This window comes from Sinocyclocheilus anshuiensis, unplaced genomic scaffold (assembly GCF_001515605.1).
Source record: "Sinocyclocheilus anshuiensis isolate Anshui unplaced genomic scaffold, SAMN03320099.WGS_v1.1 scaffold1214, whole genome shotgun sequence".
Taxonomy (NCBI): domain Eukaryota; kingdom Metazoa; phylum Chordata; class Actinopteri; order Cypriniformes; family Cyprinidae; genus Sinocyclocheilus; species Sinocyclocheilus anshuiensis.
In genome coordinates this window covers 116,043-141,858 of record NW_015555777.1, presented here as the reverse complement: position 1 = coordinate 141,858, position 25,816 = coordinate 116,043, and the positions used below count along the sequence as shown (strand labels likewise).

The following is a 25,816-nucleotide window of genomic DNA, read 5'->3' as shown; positions in this document are numbered from 1 at the left end:
AGTGCTGTCAATCTATTAACGATTATTTTTTGTAATTATTTTGGATGCGATTAATCGTTTGAAAACACTAAATATATTTAGTGCTGTCAAACGATTGATCACCATTAATCGCATCCAAAATAAAAGTTTTTGTTTACATTATATATGTATTTGTACTGTGTATATTATGTATATGTAAATACACACACATACAGTATATGTTTTGAAAATACTTACATTTATACATTTATATATTCATATTCTTATATTTTATATTATATAGATATATATTTAATATATAAACTACATATTATTCTTAAATACATACATGCATGTGTTTGTATTTATATATACATAATAAATATACACAGTATACACACATATATATATATATATATATATATATGTACTGTATATATAATATTATTTCTTTAGTTATTTGCTCATTTTAAATAACCATCAGAGGGCAAAGATTGTATTTGGGGGTCCATATGATGTACTGTAATTGCCACATCTACCAGCAGGGGCTAACAGACCCATGCAAACCAACCAAACTTTGATCCCTTGACATAAACACTGGCTCCGTCACTTATCCAGCCACCCAGTCTCCCTCCATGCCTGTTCTACTGCACATCTCCGGTGTGGTTTTTGAATACTTTAGTTAATATAAGAACAGTATAGAAGAGTAATGTAAATCTTAGGATTGTAGGGATTCATACGGATGCTCCCAGCATCTCTATATTTATAGTAAAATCTGAAGCTCCAGAGTGACAGTTTACAAAACTAATCAAGTTTAAAACATATCCAAATCCTCTGGATACGGCTGCGGTTACGTGATAAATGCCCTTTGGAGAAGCTACATACAAAGAGCACGGCAATGCCTCTGCTCCTGGCTCCACAGTGACATCACTCACACAAAGACTTATTCATGATCTTTCCCTTATGTGTTGACTTTACCTTGTGGCCTCCATTGGATGAAGCATTCATTTTCTCTGCTAGCGCTGTGGGAGAGAGGGGGGGGCCTTTTCTTTCCTTTTCTCACTCTGTGTGTCTCTGCAGGGTCCATTGGAGGTGGCCCAGGTCTTCTTGAATGAAATCCCAGCAGACCCCAAGCTCTTCCGTCATCACAACAAACTGCGTTTGTGTTTCAAAGAGTTCATACTGCGGTGAGTGGCCACTTCCATTTGAAAAGAGATATCAACGTAATCTTTTCAGTGACATGTGATCGAATGAAGCAAGTTTTCCATCAGAGGATCAAAGGAGATATAGAAGTATCTTTATTTTATAGTGATTGGTTTGTTTAAAGTTCTGTATTTGAAAGTTCGCTGAAATACTTGGATGTAAGACACCCGAGGGGCTTTTCCGCAAGCGGAGAAAACCCGTCTTAATGTCACCCAGCTGCATTTGCTTTGCATAATCATCATAATGTTTAAACCAAGACTCGAAACAAATTAAGTTTTTGAATACAGGGATTTTTCCCAGGATGTATACAACTTGTGTGGAAGTATTACATATTGCTTTTTACAGACGAATAGTTCATGTTGGATTCTGGGCCTTGATTGCTGCCAGCGTGCAGACAAATATTTACTGTAGTTTAAAAAATATGTTTATTTTTCTCCATAATCCATCCAGGCTGCCACAATCCTTCTCTAGCCAAGTTACCATTATTTATGCCAAGACGTTATAGCCTACTAATTCTCAAAAGACATATTTTGAAAGATCTAGAACAATTTAAAATTCATTTAGGAAACAGATCCAGAGCACAGTTTTATGTTCCTCAATGTTCCCTTTGTGGCTTTTTGCCTTTGAACGAGTTCTTCTGGGGAATAAAACTAACTGTTGAGTATGCCTATCAAACTCATTTGCCTAGTTCTGTCCAAATGCAGCTAATTGCACTTATTATTCATCATCTGGTGCTCTGTCGAGCTTCTTGTGTTGGCTAATGCTGTTGTGATTGCGTACCTGCAGGTGTGGACAGGCCGTTGAGAAGAACAAGCTACTCATTACTCCTGATCAGAAGGAGTACCAGCAGGAGATGAAGAAAAACTACAACAAACTGCGAGAGAACCTGAGGCCCATGCTGGAGAGAAAGATCCCTGAGCTCTACAAGCCCATCATCAAACCTCGCATCGAGAATAGGTACACCCACTAGTGCTACACTTGATCTTTGACTCGGCAATCAGTGAATGATGGAAATTCTCTCTCGCGTTCAGTAGTATTTCCATAATCGGTGCTAAAGGAATAGTTCAGCCAAACCTGAAGATGCTATCATTATGAACTGCATTTGTGGTGCTTTTATTTTGGAGTTTGTTTGGAAAAGATTTATGGGGAGTTGGATATGGGTTTGGAAAGACATGGGGGTGAGTAAATGATGGCAAATTTTTCATTTTTGGGTGAACTATTCTTTTTAAGTGTGAGTCTCACTGACTTTGTTCACACAGCAGTAGAATACAGTTGTCAGTCCTGTGTGGAGTGCTAAATATTCTCTTAATAAAGGTTTATCAATGTCAGATTTTAAAAGAAGGTTCAATGTAAGGTTCAATGCAAGGTTGAATGTAAACTAGTTGTTGCAACAGTAGTCTGGCATGAGACGGACGTTTAGTGGGATATTATTTGCTGTCAGTCATTAATGCTAGGGCTGTCAACCTTTCCCAGGTTATACAAATGGCAGAAAGTAGAGGTGTGTGTGTGTATTTATTGACTGAAAAAAAAAGTTTCTCAAAGATTTGAGTTTGGTAAGATGTTTTTGAAATACGTTTCATATGCTCACCAAGGCTACATTTATTTGAAAATGAAACGGTGAAAACTGAAATACTGTGAAATATTACTACAATTTAAAAAATGTTTTCTATTTTAATACGTTTAAAATGTAATTTATTCATGTGATGGCAAAGCTGAATTTTCAGCAGCAATTACTCCACTCTGCAGTGTCACGTGATTCTTCAGAAATCATTTTGATATGCTGATATGATGCTTGAGAAACATTTGTTATTTGATATGCTGCTTAATATTTTGAGGAAAATATGATACTTTTTTCAGGATTATTTAATAGAAGGTTCAAAAGAGCTGAAAATAATATAATCAATATATAATAATATAATAGATAAAACTATAACAGAATAATATACATAAAATACATAAATAAAATAATACAAATAAATAATTATATATAAAATATCATAATATTTACACAAAATAGAATTCATCATTTTCATTCTTTCTTTCTCTAATCTCAACATAGAGAACAGGACTGACTTTGCTTATCTGTTCATCCAGACATTGTTCTATTTACTCCTGTATGCTGCTTTATATTCGGGACAGTTTGAGAGTTGGACGATACCAAACACTGACTGTGTGAATATGGACGACTTTTTTTTTTTTAGCACTCCTCTTTCGCATTGCAGCTCTTTCTGTGGAGTTTCTTTCTAACATTGCATTCGCTGCTTAAGCTCCTGTTCCCTCCTGTGTTTGTAACAGAGATTCCTTCAAACGGCAGAGCCTCCGTCGGACACAAGATGAAAATTCATGATGTCAAGAGAACATCTCCAGAGGATATCAAGGGAAGGATGTTGCAGTGTGCCAGGAAACAAGAGCTCCGTCAGCTGATAATTAGATGACTCGAGCAGAGTTTTATGCACTGCGTTGAAACCCCCTGAAAATATCACAGATTGTTGTATTCTATATTACTGTATATAAGGAATAGATTTTAAGGGATGTAGAACTTTATTTGCTTATAATTGTTTTTAGAACAAAAACCTCAGCCAGTCATTTTTTTTTGTTTGTTTTTACTTTTTCTGGATATGGTTCGAATCTTCCTTAGTATGCTACTACATATATTATATTCTTAACTAACAGACATGTTACATGTGAGGAACAAATCTACAACCTTAAATTAACTGCTTCAAGACAGAAAACCTGATCATATTTCAAAGACACTGAAAGTGTTAAAAGTGTAAAAAATTGACAAAACGGACAGTTATCGGTATAATGTATGTTTACATAGAGCTAATATTTTGTTTGTCCTGTTCTATGTATATTGTAATTGCAGAGATTTACAAGATACAGTTTTGTATATATAGTTCTATTTTATTTATAGAGAATATTTAGCTCTTAAAATGTGACCAGACCAGATCAGAATAAAAGTAAATCAGGTTTACAGAGATAAAAGAACAGCACCAGTTAAAAGTGCAGAGTAAGAGTGCATCAAATGTTTACTTTTGCCTCCTGTTTCTTAAATAACTGGAAATTGTGTCAAATTAATGATTTATTCTTTTTATTTTTTTATTTTCCAATTTACAAGTGCACTGCACATAAGCTTATATTATATGTTGTTTCTGTTTCCAGTGCTTCATTACATCTGTTACATATTACTGCTCTGAAAACTATAAGAACAGTTTGTTGGTTTTATTAAACGTATAGGTCATTGCAATTTCAACTTAGACTACTTCTGTTCGAAAAGCACTAAATAAATACAAATAAATAAATAAATATTTTTGTCAATGAAATTTGAATGCACTTCCTTAAAAAGCTACAATCTTATACCTGTTGTGCAGTAATATTGTGTTGAGAAATATTATTTTGACTTAAAAAGCATTATTTAGATCTATTCTTGCATTATAAACTATAATTCAGTGGCATTTTTGATTCAGTCAGAACTCAGGTAAATCCTTATGAGATCCAGCTCAGCTTCCTGTCGCTGCATGATGACGCATATCGCATGAGACGGCGTTTCGGCGGCTTTTAAGCGTTGTAGTACTGTCACAGGGAGGAACAGGTTCGTGAAACAACTCTTGGTATATATAAAATGACTTAGCTTTATATTGCTGCGGTGCAAACCAGCTATTGCAGCTAATTGTCAGTTGCATGTTCTACTGTAAGCAAATCAGAAGAGTCGGAAAAGAAAACCTGGACTCTCACTTCAATAACTGAGGTGGCTTTATTAGAGTGTATTAAAGCTGATTTGTTGATAAGTTTTTAACCCTCTGTTTGACTGCATTCGAATCTCACGCGCTTTAAATGTGCACATCTGTGGAAGTAAGGTTCTTCTCGATTCTGGTCCTGAAGTCATCCAACTCTTCAAAGTTTGGATGTTTCCCCGCAAATTCTGGTCTTGAACCTTCTATTGTTAATTAAGAAGTTATCTTTAATAAGATTAAAGAGCTGATTAATCGTGACGTCAATTTGTAGGCTAATTCCTTAAGGGTTCTCCACAGTTTCCTATGATATTTGAAATAGGGTAAAATATGAATTAGGCTACACCTTAAAAACGACTTTCTAAATCTATGTGATTAATATTTTTCATTCATTCATGCATATGTTTGGTTGCACCAAAATCGTCTGGGGCCCCTATATTTTCACCACATATCTACCTGCTAGCGACGCCCTGAGTATGAATGTTATCTGGACGTACTACATCTACCATGGTGTCACTGTCTTGTGGCTAACAGTATCATCCATTCATAACTCTTTCTTAGAAGTTTCAATTTAGACTACAATTGTTAAGCACACATCCTTTTAATATAAGAAAACTTGGAAGTCTCCTCAAGTAATGTTAACTACAGAGTATATACTACTCCTAAATCAATCAAACATTATAAAAATCCATAGGAAATTTCAGACAGTACCTATGGCTCGAAAACCTTCAAGGTTTCGAGACCACAAACTGAACAGCTCTGGGGAAGATATCCAAACTGTGCAGTGCTGGGTTACTCCAGTATTGAGAACTACTGCTATGAAGACAGAATGAATATGAGTGGATTGCCTAGTCATCACCCAGAGAGTAGTATTTAACTTAAGGGTTATTTATGTTGTTTGATGGAAGTGTCTATGTGTGAGTGATTTAACACCTGATTATGGGCCTCTGGTTATAAATTGTCACTTTAAGCACCTCTTATTAAATTTCCCCTTTGCATGGAAGAGAACACAAGTGTACACTTCAAAGGTCTGAGTGTAGCCTATCCTTACAAGACAATGAAATATAGAAATGAATATTCTTCTTGTTATTAGTAAAACATTTATTTGGGTAGTTAAGAAATAGGATAGACCTTTTAAACTTTTTTAACCATCAAGATTTTAGTTTAAAAATGATGTATTGGCATAGGGGAAAGTTTGTTTAAAGTTACAGCATATATTTAGATGTACAATGAACTTACAGGGATAGTTCACACAAACATTTATACTCTTAATTTTTCGTAACCAACATTCTTCAAAATATCTTTTTATGGTTCACAAAAGAAAAAAAAAAGCCAAACAGGTTTGGAACATGAAAGTGAGTAGGCTAAATGTTGACAATTGGAATTTTTGATGAACTATTCCTTGAAGTAGTTCTGTTCAAATGTTCAATACAATTTAATATTCCAGTTAATAGGTTATACAAAACTGCATACATTATAATTATATAAGATAAAAGTCTTGTTCAAAATAGTTTTAAAAGTATAGCATGTCACCCTGCTTGAAAGTTCATGCCAACTACCCATGTAATTATTTAGGATGCTACCGAATAATAGAATGTACGATGGCCTGAGGATATCTATGTTATTTAAGAGGTCTATCTAAAGTATTATGATTACAGATTAATGCTGTGATTGAGTGTTTACCATACATAGATTCATTGAAGTAACATTTTCTTTAACATTTATAATTACAGGCTATTAAATTCCTCAGGACCAGATGCAGACTCAATAACAGAAGTTAAGAGACGGAATTATTTTACAAATAGCATTCCGTTTATATTACTCCTAATGATATTTCAGTCTGGTTTTAAAGATCTGTTCCTGCCTAAAGAATATTCCCATAAGATATGGAAAGTAACCGCGGTCTGGATCTGGATCCGAATAAAGATGACCTGCCCCTGCGGGCTAACACCAACCATATGCTCGTCCGACACTATGTTCTTGACCTGACTGTTCACTTCCAAAGGAAGGTCATTGGTGGCAGCATTGTTCTGTTTCTGGAGCCCGGTGTGGTTTCCAGCAAACAAGGTGAACCAGGATCTATATCAAACACACCAGTGCAAAACATATCTCAGGTGTCATCTAAACATGACGCAAGTTCTCCCATCACACCTGAGCCAAATAAGGTGATACCCCCTGAGGAACCATCACGTTTGTGTGGAGGAAATGATGTCAGTAGTGTCTTGTGGGGCAAAGAGAGTGAAGAATTCACCTTGGTGCTGGATTGCTGTGACCTGACGGTGTCAAAAGTGGAAGAGTTGGATGTAACTGCAGTACCTGATTTAAAGAAACTTGACGTAGACCAACAACATGCAAATACAGATCATCCGTCATCCAGTCTGGTACAAAGGCTGGTCTCTATGCCTTCCGTCTGCTGGAGACTGCAGCATGAGCTATACGTCCAGTGCAGCCGTTCTCCTACTCTTCATAATGCCCAACCTCTACGGTTCCACACAGACCGGTGGAGTCTTCAGATCAGGAAGGAAGGGGTTTGTGCCCCTCATGATTTCCCACGTGCTGTCAGAATATGGTATGAAACTAAGCTCACAGGTGGTTCTGTGAGGTGGACAAAAGACCAGGATGGCAGGTAGGCTACCAACCATGTGTAGATATTTACATGCACCCACAACTATGGTTGGATTATATTCATACATTTCCTAGAGTCACAAGCTCTTGGTTCAACTAAATGTAATTCAAATTAATTTGGACATAAATCTGTTATAAATATTTTTAACTAAGATAAAAAAAAGCCTTCTTGGCTTCTACACGTGTGTATGTACAGTACATACACACAAATAGTAACAAACTGTAGCCTAATTAAATCATGATTCAAATGGTTCATTAGTTTGGACGAGTCACTTGTTCATGAATCGGACTACATTTGCTTATAAAAAGAACCGTTTGTAAGAATCATTTGTTTGTGAGTCGGACTACATTTATCACGCTGTATGTTATGGCAGCAACCCGCGAAGACAACTTAATAGAAATTATTTTCTTGGCATTATATTAATTATCCCACGTGGGACGAAGAGGATTAATAATAATAAATGATAATAATTATTTTGCCGTGGGACTGTAAATTAAAAAAAAGCGGTGCAGAAAACGCTAATCGACATTCTATTATAATGATTCTAGATAAATATAGGACTATCTGTGTAGGCTATAAAATATAATTGATACAACGATGTTGATTCAGAAACTGTTGTTTTAAAGAGTTAATCCAAAGAGGAATTCGTCAGACTGATTCAAACAACTTTTTTTTGAATGAATCATTAAAAATATCGGTTTGAACGAGTTTGTCATTACATACTGGCAGCGAAGAAAAAAAACTTAATAGTGTTTTCTTGTTATCATTTCACTGTTACTGCTGCAACCGTTTTATCTCATCACATTCAACTCGAAATGTAAGCTTAGGTAATATTAGGCTATGACTTACTTTGACGTTGGACTGTATACAGGAATAGAGTAAAATATGGACAATTAAATGGCATTTTAATAATCCATATTTTTCAAATTAAAGAGTTCAAATGAATATCGCGATAAAGAGTCCATTTTCACCCAGTTCGACCCACACACAACCATATCCAGGATATTCTGATGCCACATCTTTATCTTTTAGATGCTGTGTATATACCATGGGCTCGCCCATCAACAACAGAGCCCTCTTCCCGTGCCAGGAGCCACCTGTTGCCATGTCAACGTGGCAGGCGCGTGTGAGAGCTCCGTGTGATTACACTGTTGTAATGAGTGGTGAAAATCAAGCCTTTCCTAAGCCTGCGGACACAGGTACAGTTAAAACCCTTACTCAGCACTTCAGAGTCACGGAGGTGTAATTTAATGTGCTAATTTTATTATGGAAAATGCTGAAGTCTTTTCTTTACTCCGTTCAGGTTTTCTGCAGTGGGATTATTATGTTACAATGCCAATGCCAGCCTCTACCTTTACCATAGCGGTGGGGCAATGGCTAGAGGCTGGAGTAAAACATCCCAACTTTGAGGTGGAAAAAACAGACAAACCTTACGATAAAGAACCCAGGTATCTTGTTATGATAAATGTCAATATAGATAAGTATTGACTTTTAGACTCATTTGTAGTTTTTGGAGAACATAGATATAGGCCCTATTATTAATTTTATTTTAGCATATTTTACAGTTTATTTATATTTATTATTTAAGTTTTTTTTTTTACAGATTTCAAAATATCCCAATGAAATAGATTTAAAAAAAATAAATAAAAAATTACATGCCAGAAGAACAAGAGGTATTACATAGTCCAGTTATTAGGCTACACTAAAAAAAATTACATTAACTACCAGACAAAAAGTTGCATAGATTTCAGTGCTTTTTAAACATTCAATGTTTTAAATGCTTCTTTTGTTTGTTCCAAAGGGTTTATGTATAATTTGAAGTTATTTATAAAATGTTAGAAATTTGGTTAGCAAAGAGTGCATTTCTATGGTACCGTATTTTCTGTGTAAAATAAATAATTGCATATTGTTTTTTACCTTCCAAAATGTCTTTCTGAAAATGAACAAAAACATATAAAATACAGAAAACATGCACCCAGATTTTCTGTTAATAAATCCTTCCATATTAATCTTGAGTAAATACAATGATAAAACAAATGCAGAATTGTGCAAAATGAAAAGATAATTGTTTCTTTTTCAAGTCTGAAATTCACAGATGTATGAAATGTTCCGCTTAAATCTTTCCAAAACATGCTTGATGATATATAGTGATGATGCTGATAAAATATTATGCATTCTAAATGGAACCGACAGTCATCAATATTTGCATATTGCATTGCTATTGGTGTTCTTTCTCACATCTGTTTGCATACTAAACTGTGATTTGTCTTTGGTTTCTTGCATATATATGTAACTTTTTATTGCCATCTTTACAAGATATATTGACACTGTGATATTTCTTGTGTGCAGTTGACAGAAAACTAGACATGGCATCTTCAGTGCAGTATTTCTTTTACTGTATGCTGAATCAAAGCCTAAAAGTTGATCGTTTATAGGGTATTCTGCTTGAATATTTGCATCTTTCTCTGTATTGCAGTTTTTCTTTGGACAATGATGATCAGCAATATGTTTGCTCCCACATGGATTATCCCTGTCGCTTCATGGTCAGTGCTGCCAGGGCTCAGACTGTTATTCCTCACCGGGTATTTACCCCACCCTGCCACCTGCAGAAGGCAAATGACATGGTTTTACCCCTACTGCCTCTCTGTCTGACTGCGGCCCACTCTGTTCTTGGTGTCCATCCATTCTCACGTCTAGATGTGCTCATTGTTCCTTCAGGGTTCTCCAGTCTGGGCATGGCCAGGTAAATGCCGCATTTCTCTTAAATATGAATCTGAAGTAAAAATATTTGTTTAATCTGTAGCATGCAGCATTCGTAAGGGAATGTCATGTTTTTTTTTCTGTGCAATAACAATAAATAGGTACTGGAACTTTCTAAACAACAAAAGACAAAATGCAGAAGAAAATCATAACATAAAGGTGGTCCATAAAATTCATACACTTTATTCCAAGTTTTTGAAGCTTTTTGGCAAAGAATTGCATTCCTTTCATCATTATTTAAAGGTCCCATGACATGCTGCTTTTTGGATGCTTTTATATAGGCCTAAGTGGTCCCTAGTACTGTATCTGAAGTCTCTTTCCCGAAATTCAGCCTTGGTGCAGAATTTCAGCCACTACGAGCCAGTCCCACAATGAGCTTTCCTTAGGACGTGCCATTTCTGTGTCTGTAGCTTTAAATGCTAATGAGGAGGAGAGAGGCGGGGCAACTGCCATGCTTCGCTCGTTTGCAAGCCATGATGTCTCTCGAGGAAAATAAAATATTGCGCTCGCCTCGCACGGTATTAGCTCATTTTCTCATGGGCGGGCCAAATTCTCTGGGCGGGCAAAGCAGAGAAAGGGGAGGTAACCTTTCCCCGTATGACGACATAAAGGGAAGATTCCAGATTGGGCCATCTGAGCTTTCATTTTCTCAAAGGCAAAGCAGGATACCCAGGGCTCGGTTTACACCTATCGCCATTTCTAGCCACTGGGGGACCATAGGCAGGCTAGGGGAACTCATATTAATGTTAAAAAACCTCATAAAGTGAAATTTTCATGCCATGGGACCTTTAAGATTATTGCAAACAACGATCAGGACATTTTTCTCAGATTCTCCTTTTGTTTTTCATGGAAAGTCATACAGATGTGCAACAAAATGAGGATGAAATTATAATTTTTGGATGAATTGTTTGTTTAAAACATGTTTTCACCACATATTTTTCTGTTATTTGTCAGTGAAAACTAAACTTGCATCTATATTGGTTTTCGCCAGTTTTTGCACACTCCCTCTCAGTTGCATGTTGCTTAATACTGCATAAGAACATGTTTTCATTTCTCATCAGCAGCAGTAAACTAAAACATTATTTAGTCTGCAAAGCAGAGGTTTCAGAAATCAAGTACTCTGAATATCAAGCCATCGCTTGGCAGCTGTTCCCACTAATTCCCTTTTGGCCTTTGGGCATTGCCCTCCAGGATGCCCCAGTTTTTATGAATTGACCGATTTAAATGCTCTTTTTGGCCAACCATGCTGTTTGTTTAGTAGTGTGGGCGGTTTGGGGTGTTGAGAACCTATTGGATCTGTTTAAATGGCAGCAGTGAAGCTCATTTTCCTTACACTGCTCAGGAAGGTCACTACTCAGGAAATGCTCAATGAAGTGTGTGTGTGCACTGTGTTTTGTTTGTGTTTACAGTATACCAAGCTTTGTGTTTTCTTCAAATCAGTGCTTGACTAGAATTTGATATGGAATTTCAGGCATTGTGCAAGTTCCAGTGAAGCAACCGCTTTGGATATAAGTAAACAGTAGTAAAAGAAAAGTAATTTGGCTAACTTACTCAGGGTGACCACAGGTCTTCCCGTATTTCCCACCATCTCCCTGTCCAGGAATAAGTATTCCACAGGATATGAGGTCATTACCCGGTGCCCCAGGCTGGTTCCAGCCATTCACTTAGAGAAAATGTCACATTCTAATTAGCACTGGGCATGCATCTTAACAGTGGTCACTCCTCTGTTTTTCTTTTCCTGAATTAGGTACTCCCTTTCTGCTTGAGCTAATGTGAAGCACAGGACTGCAGGATTTTTTTTCGATCTGGAGACTAGCCGGTTTTATTAGCCGCCCTGCGATAACTGCCAGTGGATGACAGAAATATGTCTGTGTGCAAGAGAAACGGATACTTATCTTCCCTCTCCTTTGCCCTGTATGGGTCACAGCAGGAGACAGACAGTTGCCCCTTCTCTATAGAATGGTACAGTCCTCCAGGCCTTTCTTGAAGCCCAAATCAGAGCAAAAAAAGAGTAATCAACAAAGTACATTTTGGCCAGGAGAGGGGCACTTTGAGATGCTGATCCCCCAGGAGTTGGAGAGGATGTGTGGATTATTCCCAGCAACAAAAGCCTTTCGCTCCTGGAACCACTTCAGAGACGGGAGCTGTTTAATCTGAAAATTGGGAAGTATGTGGGCCCAAATCCTTGGGGCCGAGCCAATATCTGCTTTTATATCATGCTTGTTAATTTGCAGCTGTGGCTTTAGACGTAGCAGCGGTGCTGCTGGTGGTTCTCTGGAGGGAAGGAAGTAAAGATTAAGAAGTCAAGAAAGGCCAGGCCTGATAGTGTGTGCTGTGCTTCCTCCCAAATACCCGAATGACTGCTGTTCCAGTGCAAAAAAACAGCAATTCCACTGGGACGTTATTCTTGGCTCGATTCCTCCGAATCTGATTTGTGAAATCCTTGAATCTGATGACAGGCTTTTTGAAGCTTGAGGAAATATTTCTGCGAGGAACATCATCACACTTCCATCCTGTGTAGCTGACCGATCACATAGGGTTGATTCTAGGCCTTGTCGGCTACGAGACGATGACGTAAACACGAGATGCTCGTATCTTCAGATCTTCAGAGTAAGGGCACAGCACTTTCCTCAACTTTGAAGGTGGTCACTTTCTGTCCCTTAACACCTCTTTTACGCCACAGCAGGACATAGTTGGAATACTTCATGTGCCAGATGTGCAAATATGGGCATCGGCTGCTTTTTGGCTAAACTGAGGGTTTCTAGATCTCAGAGAAAACCCATTTCATTGTGTTTTCCCACACTTTGTCAATGATGTAAGGTGTTCAGTGACAGTAGGTGGGTAATAGTTTTATCTACTTTTGATCTAGGATCTAAAACTGTATTGTTGCAGCTGCCAAAGTATGTATTAAGTCATCGCTGAATTGTTGCTGTATGGTAAGGCAAGCACACCACGAGAGATTCAAATGTGTCCACATGAATAACTTGTATAGAGAGATAGGTTAAAGGAATTCCTGCTCAGTATTATTCATCCAGACATTCTTATGAGTAATTTCCAACCCACTTAAGGTGCATTTTGTGTACTTTTACACTGTATAAATAGCTCATCTCGGTCAATTACTTAGCAATTACTCTGCTGTTGAGACTAGCAGTTGACCTTATATAGCCTGTTAGCTCTGACAGAACTATGAAGGGGTCTGGACCAGCACCCAAAGAGCCGGAATGATCTGAAGAGTGAGTTAGAAGAAATATGCAGAACATGCCTTAAAAATGTTAAAACTTTAAGTTGGATTCCAGAATCATTGCAACTTTACTTTAGCTCATTCGACAGGACATGTGGCTGATTACCACAAAAATTTTACGGTTTGTTCACCTAAAAATGAAAGTTCTTTCATTAATTACTCACCCTTATGTCGTTCCAAACCCGTAAAACCTTCTTTCATCTTCGGAACACAAATTGCAATATTTTTGATAAAATCCGAGAGCTTTTTGACCCTCCATAGACACCTCCGCATGCACCGTGGTACTCCAGTGAATGCGCGTCGAAAACTGATGGGGAAGAGAAGAAATTGTTGAATGAAGTGTTTTTTTTGTTTGTTTTCTTTGCGCACCAAAAGTATTCTCACAGCTTCATAATATTACGGTTGAACCACTGATGTCACATGGACTATTTTAACAATGTCCTTACCACCTTTTTGGGCCTTGAACGTGGTAGTTGCGTTGCTGTCTTTGCAGAGTCAGAAAAAAAAATATATATCAAAAATATCTTAATTTGTGTTCTGAAGATGAACGAAGGTCTTATGGGTTTAGAACGACATGAAGGTAAGTAATTAATGACAGAATTTTCATTTTTGAGTGAACTATCCCTTTAAATTAAAGCAAGGTTAAAATCTATAGCGACAATAATGTATAGTACTGAAATAATTTGTTTTGGCAATCAACATCATGCCACAAATGCTGTTCTTTCTTTCAGCTTAACTTTTATTAACTTTTAAACAGTGGTGTATAAAGTACCTGAAAGCCATACTCAAGTAAAAGTACAGATATCTTACCAGAAAATGACTTTGGTAGAAGTTGAAGTCACCGTTTAGAATATTACTTGAGTAAAAGTCTTAAAGTATGTGATATTTATGGTACTAAAGTATGAAAAGTATTTTTTAAATATTAAACGTACTTAAGTATTGAAAGTAAAAGTACAAGAAAATGCGAAATGGAAAAGGAGCAAATAAATATATCTAAAAAAAAAAATGTTCATAGCATACACAGCTTGAGTAGCAAGATTGTGTTCAGTTTGAACTCTTTCTTCCATTTTGTATCTTTGGGTAAGAATAAGAAGCACTTCATCCAGTACTTATAGTGTCTTTCATTCCAACGTAAGAAAACATTTCTGGAATCTGCATCTGCAATGGCATTTACAGTTTAATGTATCTCAGATGGGACATGGATGCATTTAACCTGCAGTTACAGATGCATAAATAATGTTTTGTTTTTAACATAAAACGTTGAATACTGAGATTTGAAATTATTTAAAACCTGAAAAAAATGGTCGAAATTTGACTTTAAAACCGCCAGTAGGTGACAGCAAGTGACTGTTAATGAGTGAGTCATTGAGATTCAACCGATTCATTCAAACGGCTGATTCATTCAGGAACAAAGCATTTGACTGTGTTAATTAGTGAATCACTGAATCCTTTATTCAACCGATTCGTTCAAAAAGCGGATTCATTCAGTAAGTAAACACGGTCCATTGCTCAGAGACGCAAAACAGCGCTGTGATCTTTGTTCGCAACTATTTTCGTTGGCAAAATTGAGCAAAAACAGGCATACAAATGTAAGTCACTTAATGCTAACGTTATTAAACTTGTATTAAATGATTATTACATTTGTTATCATGCTGATATCTGGAGAAAAAACGGCACTCTTTGTGTGATATTAAGTTAACTATATTAAATTATATAAGTATAAAAAAGCATACAGAAGCATTTTTGCCATCTACAATTTAGAATACCTTGAATTTTGAATTTTAATATAGACTAATCACATGCGTGCACTCTCTGTGTGATTTTGTGATATAATCGATAAAGTCAGATCGCACATCATTACAACAACACTTACCATAATATCGCAGTATATCGCACAGCACACACCAGTTTCACACAGAGTGGAAAATGAAATCATCCGCGGTTGTGTGCGCACTTGTTTGCACATGAGCAAATGTGTTTTTAGGAGTCACTTGCAGACGCCAGACCACTGATTCTTCTAACCTGCTTTCTTGCAGTCTGTGTTCTTCTGACTTTATTTTGTAGTAAGTAACGAATATGCTTCTGGGAAATGCATCGGAGTAAAAGTATACATTTTAATGAGGAAATGTAGTGGAGTAAAAGTGAAAGTTGGCAGAAATATAAAAACTCAAGTAAAGCACAGATACTCCCCAAAAAAATACTTAAGTACTGTAACGAAATATTATTACTTGGTTACATTACACCACTGCTTTTAAATCAGAATTGTCACAACTGTCTCTCTACTGTACAGTATATGAGTGAATTATCTGCTCCATCTGGATTTGAGCAGTTTTGGGGGCAGAAATGTATTTCAGGTAGACTTTTATTTGTTCGAGCTGAAGGAATGAGCAGGTGGTACATTTTGCCCAGAGAGCTTCAGCTTGGCGGAGACCATACTCTTCATCACCTGAACAGGTACTCAGCAATTGAACAGAAGGAATAAAGAAGAAATTTGGGTCTGTTTCCCTGAGGTGCTATGTTAGCTGTTCAAGAGCTGCTGAAGGTAGGGATATTCAAGGTTAATCAGAGGTTACTGCACTCACACGCTTTCCAGTACATTTATACGCAGAGTAGGACAAATTTGCTTTAAAGTGATTTTGCTATTCATTGCAGTTATGATTATGTAAACTCTTCAAAGATGAACAATATACAAATTTTCCCTCTCAGAAATATGCACCACCCACATACGGCAAATTTGGGATTCGAAATGTTTAAGGGCAAATTAATCATCCTTCTTACGTTCTGACTCACTAGAGTATGTTAGATTACAGCAGCACGGCAAATTATTGGATTTTGCAGTTCTGAATAACAGGCATTATGTGGACCGAGGGTAATGAAAAAGCAAAAACATTATTTAAATGTAGTCTCACATTTTAATATCAGTAAGTTTGCGGCTGCATGAAATGCTCTCATTATAATCAGGCTGCCTCTGCCTTTGGTTGTTGAAATTGGTTTGTGCCTATTCAAATATTATATGCTTTTCCTCCGCGAGGGAAGGACTGATTAGATGTTCTGATTGGGCCACAAATGAATGTCTCAAACAATGAAGTAGTGCCACTTTTCAACATTACTTCTGTTTGTAATTGGAGACTGGCTTAGGTTTTTAGGGTATTTTCGAGGTGTTTTAGTTTTGTTGTGGTGTGTGTTTACAGGTAATATCTGGATTGCATGAACTCCAAGCTCATTTCTTTGCTGACGTGCTCTTCCTGCAGTCTTAAAATGACCATATGGGGAAAGGAAAGTGGAGTCCCTTGGGTGCGGAGCATAATGTGGACGACGGATATGAATGAGCTTTTGGAATGTGCTGGACTAGCCAGGGAGCTCGGGAGGCTGAGATAACACCACTTAAATAGCCCTTTCTCTCGCTCTTTCTTCTCTCTCCCTCTCTCTCTCGCTTCACTTTCTTGTTTCACTCCTCTCTGATTGCTGAGTAACCTAAGAAGTGTGTGACAGAGAGCGTCTTTCAGACCAGGGGGACTTTGGCACGAAAGACAGCTGTTAATCAAATTGTCAAGGATGAGATGTTTTTCTCTGCCGAGAGTCCACAGAGAGGGTTTTCTGTCCCTCGTTTGGCTGTGTGTGCACAAAAGCCACCGTGAGTGAAGGAATTCAGAGCATGCCTGCACCTGGAGAACAGGGAAGCATGTTTAAAAGGCAGACATAGTTCTACGGTTTTTGTCTTTATTAGGCTGTTTTGACTTCATTAGGCGCTTTTTCAGTTTCCTGATCTCCCCGTCTGGATCTATGTGTGCTGCAAATTCCTTCATTTTTCTTTAAACGTAAATAAGCAGCATCCGATTTAGCAAGCAGGTTGTTATTAGTACTACATTTCTGCGTTGTTATCAGGGGCCCTTGCTTCCTTGCTTTATCGGTCTCAAACTTAACCCCTTTCTGGAAGTCCAGCCTGAGTCATACTCCTATTTACCCGCCACTTCTTCATTTGACAGGATGAAGAAAAAACTGTCTTCATCTCTGTCACTGTCTTCAAACTGTTCCAAAAACTGTCTTCCTTGGTGTGGTTTCAGACCAGACTCATATTCTCCACTGTAAATGCTGGGCCATATAGGAAAACAAATGGATATTGCTGTGTGAGACAGAACGTGCGTCTAAATTAATCAAATCTGTATGGCACAGAGAGAGTTTATTTGGCCCTGGGTCTGATTTAAGGCAGTAGGAGTGGCAGTAGAAGCTGGTAAACTAGAGCAAAGTGTGAGGTGGAGAGCCATTACCCAGCATCCCTGGAGGAGCATCTACCATACAAAAATCCAGAATGGATGAGCCCATTCAAAGACTGGGCAGATGTCCCTGCTATGTGTATACTGAATCACTCGATGACACCGTAATAGTGCCTGCCATTGCATTTAATCTGATTCTCCAAGCCAAGAAACCCGCCTTTCTTCCCTCAGACCTCCGACCAGACACAAATATAACAAATCTAAGAACAGAGAATCTTTAGAAGTCTGTAGCAGACTAGGACAGGGTGTTATTGCTAGATTTGAGCTAATCGTCCTTCCCGTGGAGTCAGGATAAAACCCAGAGAGAGATGCACAAAAGCATTCAGAAGCAAGAAATGTTGACATTGTGGATAACCAGCTAAAGTTATATAGACTTGATTGTATGTAGGCTGTTGGCACTCCACATATTTGAGCACACACTCAAAATATTATTTCATTATTTAATGTAACAATGAAATATTACATTAAATAATACAGATATGCTCTATGTAGGGATGTAACGATTCACTCAACTCCCAATGCAATATGATTCATGATATTCATTTCACGATACTGATTTCACAATATGATTTTCTCATTATTTTTTGAACAAAATTAGATTTAAGACAAACTATAAATGAAAAGGTGTCCTTTTATTTCTCAGACAAAATGCTGCATATTTCTTTGTGAAATTGAAATATGGCAAATTACAAAATTTAATTGAAATTTTAAAACAAATCCCAAATCAAAAAGTAATCTCTCTGAAATCCCAAACTAAGGCTTTGTCTGTGCTCTATTTAAAATTAGAGGCAACCACTGCATTTTAATCACAATTTAAACAAAGATGCTGCATATATGCAGCATGAGCAGTTTTTTTTATTTAAATAAGATTGTATAAATTTGAAGCAAAAACAGAATGGTCTGACTTTAGTTTTGTTAAATTATGCTACATAAAATATCTGAAAAAAAAAAACAATAACAGCAGCCAGGCTGAATGAAAATGCAAAATTCACTCTCTGACAGCAGGTGGCGCTTATGGAACAACGGCAGTACAGCGTTTCTTGGTTGCCGCTGTAAACAAAAGTGCTGTGCTTATAAATATTATGCATTATACAGAGGCAAGATTAAAAGAAAATACCATATAAACATTTATGAAGACAGTCCGTTCTCTGTAGAGATACATTCATATCGAGATTAATTTAACCGACTTACATCGTTACATATTATACATATTATTTTTTATCGATTTTCAACAGTGCATTGTTTCATCCCTAACTCTACAGTACTGTACAGTATGTACTTTATTTACCAATGTTTTTTTTGACCGTCATTTTTTACTTTAGTCTTTTTTTTTTAAATTTTATTCCTGAAAAGAAAGCTTTGAAATTGCACTTTGTGCTTCTTATAGCTGAGTGCCACAGATGCTAAAATGGAACAGTACAATGGAGCATGGTCGGTAAAGCTAAAGAGACTGAAAAATACTTCAGTCTGATGACATAAGCTGAAAAGCAAAGTTGTTTCGGTCTTGAAATAAGCTAATATATTTTTATCAACGCTTACAAAAACAAACATTTGTATTAAGAAAGCAAACAGGGTCAAGTTTGATTTCATGTTGTCTTTTCTGTGTCCTGCATTCCACACGTGCCAGAAAACTGCATTCTCGACCAGTGACTTCATTCATAATATAGCTTTGAACACTGGAAGGAAGCTCAGATAATGGGGCCTCACACACTGTAAGCTTTGCATAAACATCTGCTGCTGCTTCTCAGTCCGGATGGTCTTTCTGGCGCTGATGAGCGCCTCCAGCTCTGTTTACACACACTCCTCAGCAAGCCTCTGAAACGTTAATGTGGAGCAATCAAGTTAAAATGGTGCCATGAGGCACTCCGCGATAAACATCGTCAGCGATGCGAGCGGGGGTCTATTTTCCAGATTTCCCACTCGTATGGTTGGTAGAACGTCTACATATGGATTGCATTGTTGTGGTGATCTGTAGCAGGCTGTGCTTGCTTCACGGAGCGTATGCTACAAATCCTGATAGTCTCGCCACAGCAGCGGCCTCTTGTGTGGGTATTTATTCTCAGGATTTCATGTTTGACACATGTGATCTGCCCTAAAAAGGACTGGCGTGCAAAAGGAGCCCCACAGGGCCTACAGAGAGAATTACACCTCATTTTGCAGCCCCACTAGCTAATCTACAGTCTAGACAGGAATACCACCCATTAAAGCCTGAAAGCCAGGAAGAAAAGGGACTGTGGTAGATCAGTTTTGTTCTGCGAGGTTCTTCCAGGTTTTTCCGTCTATAATAAGCTCATGCAATCAGACTGAGGAGAGTGGGAAATTAAATAAGAGACAAATAGAATGAATGAGCGCAGCCAGCACATTAGTAGAGCCACTTTGAGGAGACGGGAGGTGATGATAAATATGGCTCTGAATGTCTGAAACTGCACTAGCTCATAGACTTCTCATTGGGGGTTGGTCGTTGCCTAGTGGTTAATGATCTGGGTTCAGGGGTATAACTACCCATTTGTTGGAGGTTGGTGCCCTTTAGTGTTTTGTTTATTTCACTGTATGATGTAGTTTAGAAGAGTTCTTACCTTTTTGGCTTTTTAGAGTCTAATATGCATTGATGACAGTTTCATGTCAGTAAGTATATGTGGTTACACTTTACTTGAAGGGGTGTGCATAAGACTGACATGACACCTTCATAATCATGACATGACACATGTCATGAATATGAAGGTATTTTATGCATGTTTATGACAACTGTCATTAAGTGTCATTCACTCAGTTATGTAATTTTTAATGCAAAGATGACATTGTTTGAGATGTCTTTGTTATGGGCTATGGTTAGGGGTAAGGGTAGGGGTAGGGTTAGGTCAAATAATTTCATATTTGCATTAAAAATGACATAACTGAGCGAATGAAACTTAATGACAGTTGTCATAAACATGCATAAAACCTCCTTCATATTCATGACATGTGTCATGTCATGATTATGAAGGTGTCATGTCAGTCTTATGCACACCCCTTCAAGTAAAGTGTTACCGTATATGTTTACATGCACAGTTGTAATCGAGTTGCAGTGGGTTTGCTGTCTTAATGAATAGTTCACCCAAAAATGAAAATGTTGTCATCATTTACTCACCCTCATGTAGTTCCAAACCTGTAGGCCTACATGTTTTTTTTTTCTTATGCTGAACACAAAAGAAGATATTTTGAAGAACCAAACAGTTGCTGGTCTCCATTGACTTTCTTAGTAGGGAAAGAAATACTATGGAAGTCAATGGTGACCATCAACTGTTCGACTACTGGCATTCTTTAAAATATTTTCTTTTATGTTCAACATAAGAAAGAAACTCATATAGGTTTGGAACAACATGAGGGTGAGTAAAGGATGACAGAATTTTCATTTTTGGGTGAACTATCCCTTTATGTATACATGACACACTGCATTGAAGCATTAAACTCATATTCAGCTCATAAGCCAATTATTTTGATTTGATCAATGTGTATTCATACTGTAGAGGACGATGATGAGCATCATTGCGTTATCTAGGTCATTTAGTCTCACTTTAATCTGAAATTATGCCAGTCTGGTTTTTGCAAAGCATTTACATTACATTTAAAAAAGGCAAACTATTGTTTTAGCCTGACTAAAATTGAACTTTTTAAAGTGCATAGAAGCCCGCTTATTGACTCAGCGGTTGCTTTCAAGTTTGTTTAGAAGTCTGTTCAAGCAAACTTGAGTTTCATACAAAAAAAGGCTTAAATATCATATGCCTAGTTGTATAATACCGTAGCATGACTAGGTTCATGAGTGTGCAATATTTACTGTTAAAAACTAATGAGTCAAGGTTGAAATGATGTTCCAGTCATCACCACTTCTGCTGAAGGTCTTCCTCCAGTTCACAACTGGAAGGATGTGGGACAGTTATGAGATCTTGCTTCAGCAGTACTGTAAAAAAGTACTGTGGCCTGTTGCATGAAGCTAGCTGAACAAACTCAGAGTTTCAGAGTAGGTTTAGAGTTGACAAAACCAAACAGATCAAGCCTGGTTTAGATCAGGTTCATCGGGCTCACAATGATCAGTATAACCGTTCTCTGTCAACTCGGGGTTGATTCAGAGTTTGTGATTAACTCTGGCATGCTCCTGAAAGTGTGTCATGTGCAGCAAACAGCCAATCACGTGAAACATGGAGAGCGTCAGTTTGATTCACTTCTCGTGAGAGTGTGCGCAATTCACTTGCTGAAGATTAAGAGATGTCGTTATTAAAAATATAATACATTTATATACATTTACAAGGCAGGAGTTTGAGAAGGCAGCAGAAAGAAAATATATGACTATGCAAATGAATCAACTGAATTTATTCATTTATATAGTTTCACAAAGAGCTCAAAAGAAAATACATAAGTTTAGTAATTTTAAAAGCTTTATTGATTAAATCTTATTTGTAGGTATATATTTAAATTAATTTAAATGCAAATTTAATTGCCATTTGATATAATAATTATATGAATATATTATATAAACTCAGAGTTTGCTTAAACTGAACACAAACTTACCTGGGTAAAAACTGAAACCAGCTTTGTGCAACAGGTCTCTGTATAGACAAACAACAGTACAGCTGTTGAAGCACATGCAGTCGTTTGTTACATCATCTCATTTGCGTGTATGACCACGTTTGGCCTTCTGGTTTTGTCCTCAATAAGGTCAATGGAAAGATTAGACTCATTTTAGATAAAATGAATTCCCCTTGGACTAAATAAGATTTATACATAGCCTGAAAGCTGAATAAATAATCTTTCTGTTGATGTATGGATTGTTAGGATAGGACAGTATTTGGTCGAGATACAACTATTTAAAAATCTGGAATCTGAGGGTGCAAAAAATCTAAATATTGAGAAAATCACCTTTAAAGTTGTCCAAATGAAGTTCTTGGCAATGCATATTACTAATCAAAAATGAAGTTTTGATATATTTACAGTAGGAAATTTACAAAATATCTTCATGGAACGTGATCTTTACTTAATATCCTAATGATTTTTGGCATAAAAGAAAAATGGATCATTTTGACCCATACAATGTATTGTTGGCTATTGCTACAAATATACCCATGCTACTTATGACTGGCTTTGTGGTCCAGGATCATATATATCATGAATTATGTTATGTTATGTTTTTTGTTAGATATAGTCTTTAAATAAAGTATCTTAAGCAAAGCCGAGTACTTACTTTATTCTGTGGAACACAAAAGAAGGTTTTGTTTTTGTGCAATGAATATTAATGGGGTCCAATATTGCTTTGTATTCCACAGAAGGAAAAAGTCATACTGAATCGACATAATTATCTCTCTAAGCAGTTTTGCTTCTCAAGCATAAAATCTTGTTATATTGTATATTGAGGTATTTTTACTGGAAAAAGAAAATGCTATTAGACAGGGTACAAATAAACAATGAGGTTCAATGTAGATGGGAAACGATTTGTTCCCACCAAGTTTTCCTCCTCCTTGAATCTGACATTCCACATTGAGAGGAGTATGACGATGATTTTGAAATCTGAACCATTACATTCCACTTTCAGTGTTTCCTCTGGTAATTACAGGGCAGGTGGTGATATCCTGTTCTTGGATGAAAGGACGTGATTCCTCTGTCTTTCAGTAAAGATATCTTCCAGGAATTGTTGCAGTGGTTTATTGATATACAGTACTTGTGCTTGCTTGTGTGCGCCGTAAAGGAGAACCTGTGTAGTTCAGTTTTGGATTAACTTTAATTCACTTCCCACAATCTATCTACAATATGTATTTATCCATTTATCTGTCTGTCTGTCCATCTGGCAAATTTAGGCAGATCCAGTGATTAGTTCATCATTAGTTGTGTCAACCTGATACCTTGTCAACATGATTTTGGACTCATAAAAAAAAATCCTCTTACTCTTGGAAGTTGTGTCATGTTAGCCAGTCAGTTTAGAGCTTGCTATAGTGGGAAACTACTTTCAGTTTTGTGAGAAATATGCATCAGATGGTTAGTAAACAGACTCTGGTGCTCCACGTGTGAAAGAGAGGCTCTGTAGCTGCTGAAGAAATCCCTTTTTCTGGCATTTGGACAGTGTCCACTTTTAAAGAATAAGATTCTGTTGTTTAACACTTATCCTTAACAGCGCTGGGCATTTTCTGTCATCTATATCCAGAGACTGTGCTTTTTCTAAGTCCCTTAGCTCTATTTTAGAGAAAACTCTTAAGGCACACAGAGTCCCGCTAAAATAACATATCAATGACTTTAGGGAGCAATAACAGTGTGAATGAAAGGCATGCCTGCCACCTTCAACTCAAGAGTCAAGGCCAACCTTTTTTTTATTGATTTCCTGCTGGTTGCTGTGGTCATTGTGTAAAGAAAGCAACAGTGAGGATGAAAACAAAAACTCTTTCCAGACCCAGGCAAGGTGAACATCTGGCTCAAAAGGTAAAAAGACATTCATAAAACTCTCAGATTATTTTATCAGGTTCATTTTGCGAGGGGAAAAAAGTGCTTGCGGCTATCTATTGCGGTATGCGTCACATTTGAAAAGCATTATGTGGCTGAGCTGAAGCCTTAGGACACAAAAGAAACGGGTTTGTTTTTCCTGACTCGTAGGAACTTTGTTTGAAACATGGTCTTGATAACAGCCCATTTGCTGTACGAAACACACAAAGCTATCTGGTTGAAAAGGTCACTCAAGGTAATTTCGGGTGAGGAGGCAAACAATACCATATTTCATCTGGTTTTATGTGCAGTCTGAATCCTGAGGTCATGTTTTTTTTCTTAAACAGTTGAAAGAAAGAGCCTTATCTTCCAGTGGACATTTTTTCCAGCTTACAGTGTTGTCGTTCAGCACATTTCGTAGTGGAACTTGTCACAGTAACATCTGACGACAGTTTTACGTCTTGTAATTTGCTGCTATTAGCAAACGCACCCGGATTGTTTGGTGAAGGGTGCGGCACGGGTGGCTACTCTGAAATCCACTGGCAGCAAACAGGCCTCATTTTGGCTGAGGGCTCCACCTCCTTAACGACAGTCTGTCTACAGGAGAGAAAATCCCACACTTTGATGTTCTTTCAGGGTGGCTGAGTTTTATAACATGTTATATAACTAGATCAGAGTTGAAGTCAGAGCTCCAAGTTCTCAGCACCCGCAGTAATGTTATAACCAGTGATTTGTTAGTAGACCAAATACAGCCATGATGTTCAATCCTAGTCTATTTTTCAAGTTTCTTCTTTACATAAGAAAATAAACTGTGATTTCTCATGTTTTTTAGTCCACATATCGTGTTCCTGTCTCAAAGCGTGCTAACGGGTGAGAGGAATCTCTGTGGGGCAAGATTGTGCCACGAAATTGCTCATTCTTGGTTTGGGCTGGCCATCGGAGCACGGGACTGGACGGAAGAATGGATCAGCGAGGGTTTTGCCACTTATTTAGAGGATGTATTCTGGAGCCATGTTCAGAAGGTATTGCGATAAAGTTGAATCGTTGACTGCTTATGTGCATCCAATCTAAGATTGGGTCATTTCCCATCCATTGTTTTCTTCCTGTCACCTCTCAAACAGCAAAAAGCATCTTAAAGGGATAGTTCACCCAAAAATGAAAATTCTGTCATTAATTACTCACCCTCATGTCGTTCCAAACCTATAAGACCTTCGTTCATCTTCGGAACACAAATTAAGATATTTTTGATGCATTCCGAGAGCTCTCTGACCCTCCCATAGACAGCAAGGATCCTAACACGATCAAGGCTCAGAAACGTAGTAAAGACATCGTTAAAATAATCCATGTGACATCAGTGCTTCAACCATAATCATACAAAGCTACGAGAATACTTTTTGTGCGCAAAGAAGACAAAAATAACGACTTTATTCAACAATTCGTCTCCTCCGCGTCACCCTATTGTGCCATTTTGGAGAGTATCACATACATAAACAACATCTGATCTGAACGTAAAAAACATCCGCATACATACGTTGCATACGTTGTTTACGTATGTGATACTCTCCAAAATGGCGCTATAGGG

At 37.3% G+C, this 25,816-nt stretch overlaps 2 protein-coding genes across 2 annotated transcripts in view; both read left to right on the top strand.

Annotated features, from left to right (window-relative positions):
- LOC107674496 (dedicator of cytokinesis protein 8-like) overlaps positions 1-4,436 on the top strand; it is a 49,281-nt gene extending 44,845 nt beyond the window's left edge. The window contains exons 44-46 of the mRNA XM_016468477.1: positions 1,039-1,145; positions 1,948-2,118; positions 3,457-4,436. Of these exons, the coding sequence (XP_016323963.1) occupies positions 1,039-1,145; positions 1,948-2,118; positions 3,457-3,508 (330 nt within the window). The 3' untranslated portion in view covers positions 3,509-4,436. The remainder of the gene's footprint in view (positions 1-1,038; positions 1,146-1,947; positions 2,119-3,456) is intronic.
- A 239-nt stretch (positions 4,437-4,675) lies between these two features.
- aopep (aminopeptidase O (putative)) overlaps positions 4,676-25,816 on the top strand; it is a 106,511-nt gene continuing 85,370 nt past the window's right edge. Inside the window, exons 1-6 of the mRNA XM_016468482.1 lie at positions 4,676-4,753; positions 6,626-7,518; positions 8,551-8,717; positions 8,822-8,966; positions 9,995-10,261; positions 25,067-25,256. Coding sequence (XP_016323968.1) covers positions 6,779-7,518; positions 8,551-8,717; positions 8,822-8,966; positions 9,995-10,261; positions 25,067-25,256 — 1,509 coding nt within the window. The 5' untranslated portion in view covers positions 4,676-4,753; positions 6,626-6,778. The remainder of the gene's footprint in view (positions 4,754-6,625; positions 7,519-8,550; positions 8,718-8,821; positions 8,967-9,994; positions 10,262-25,066; positions 25,257-25,816) is intronic.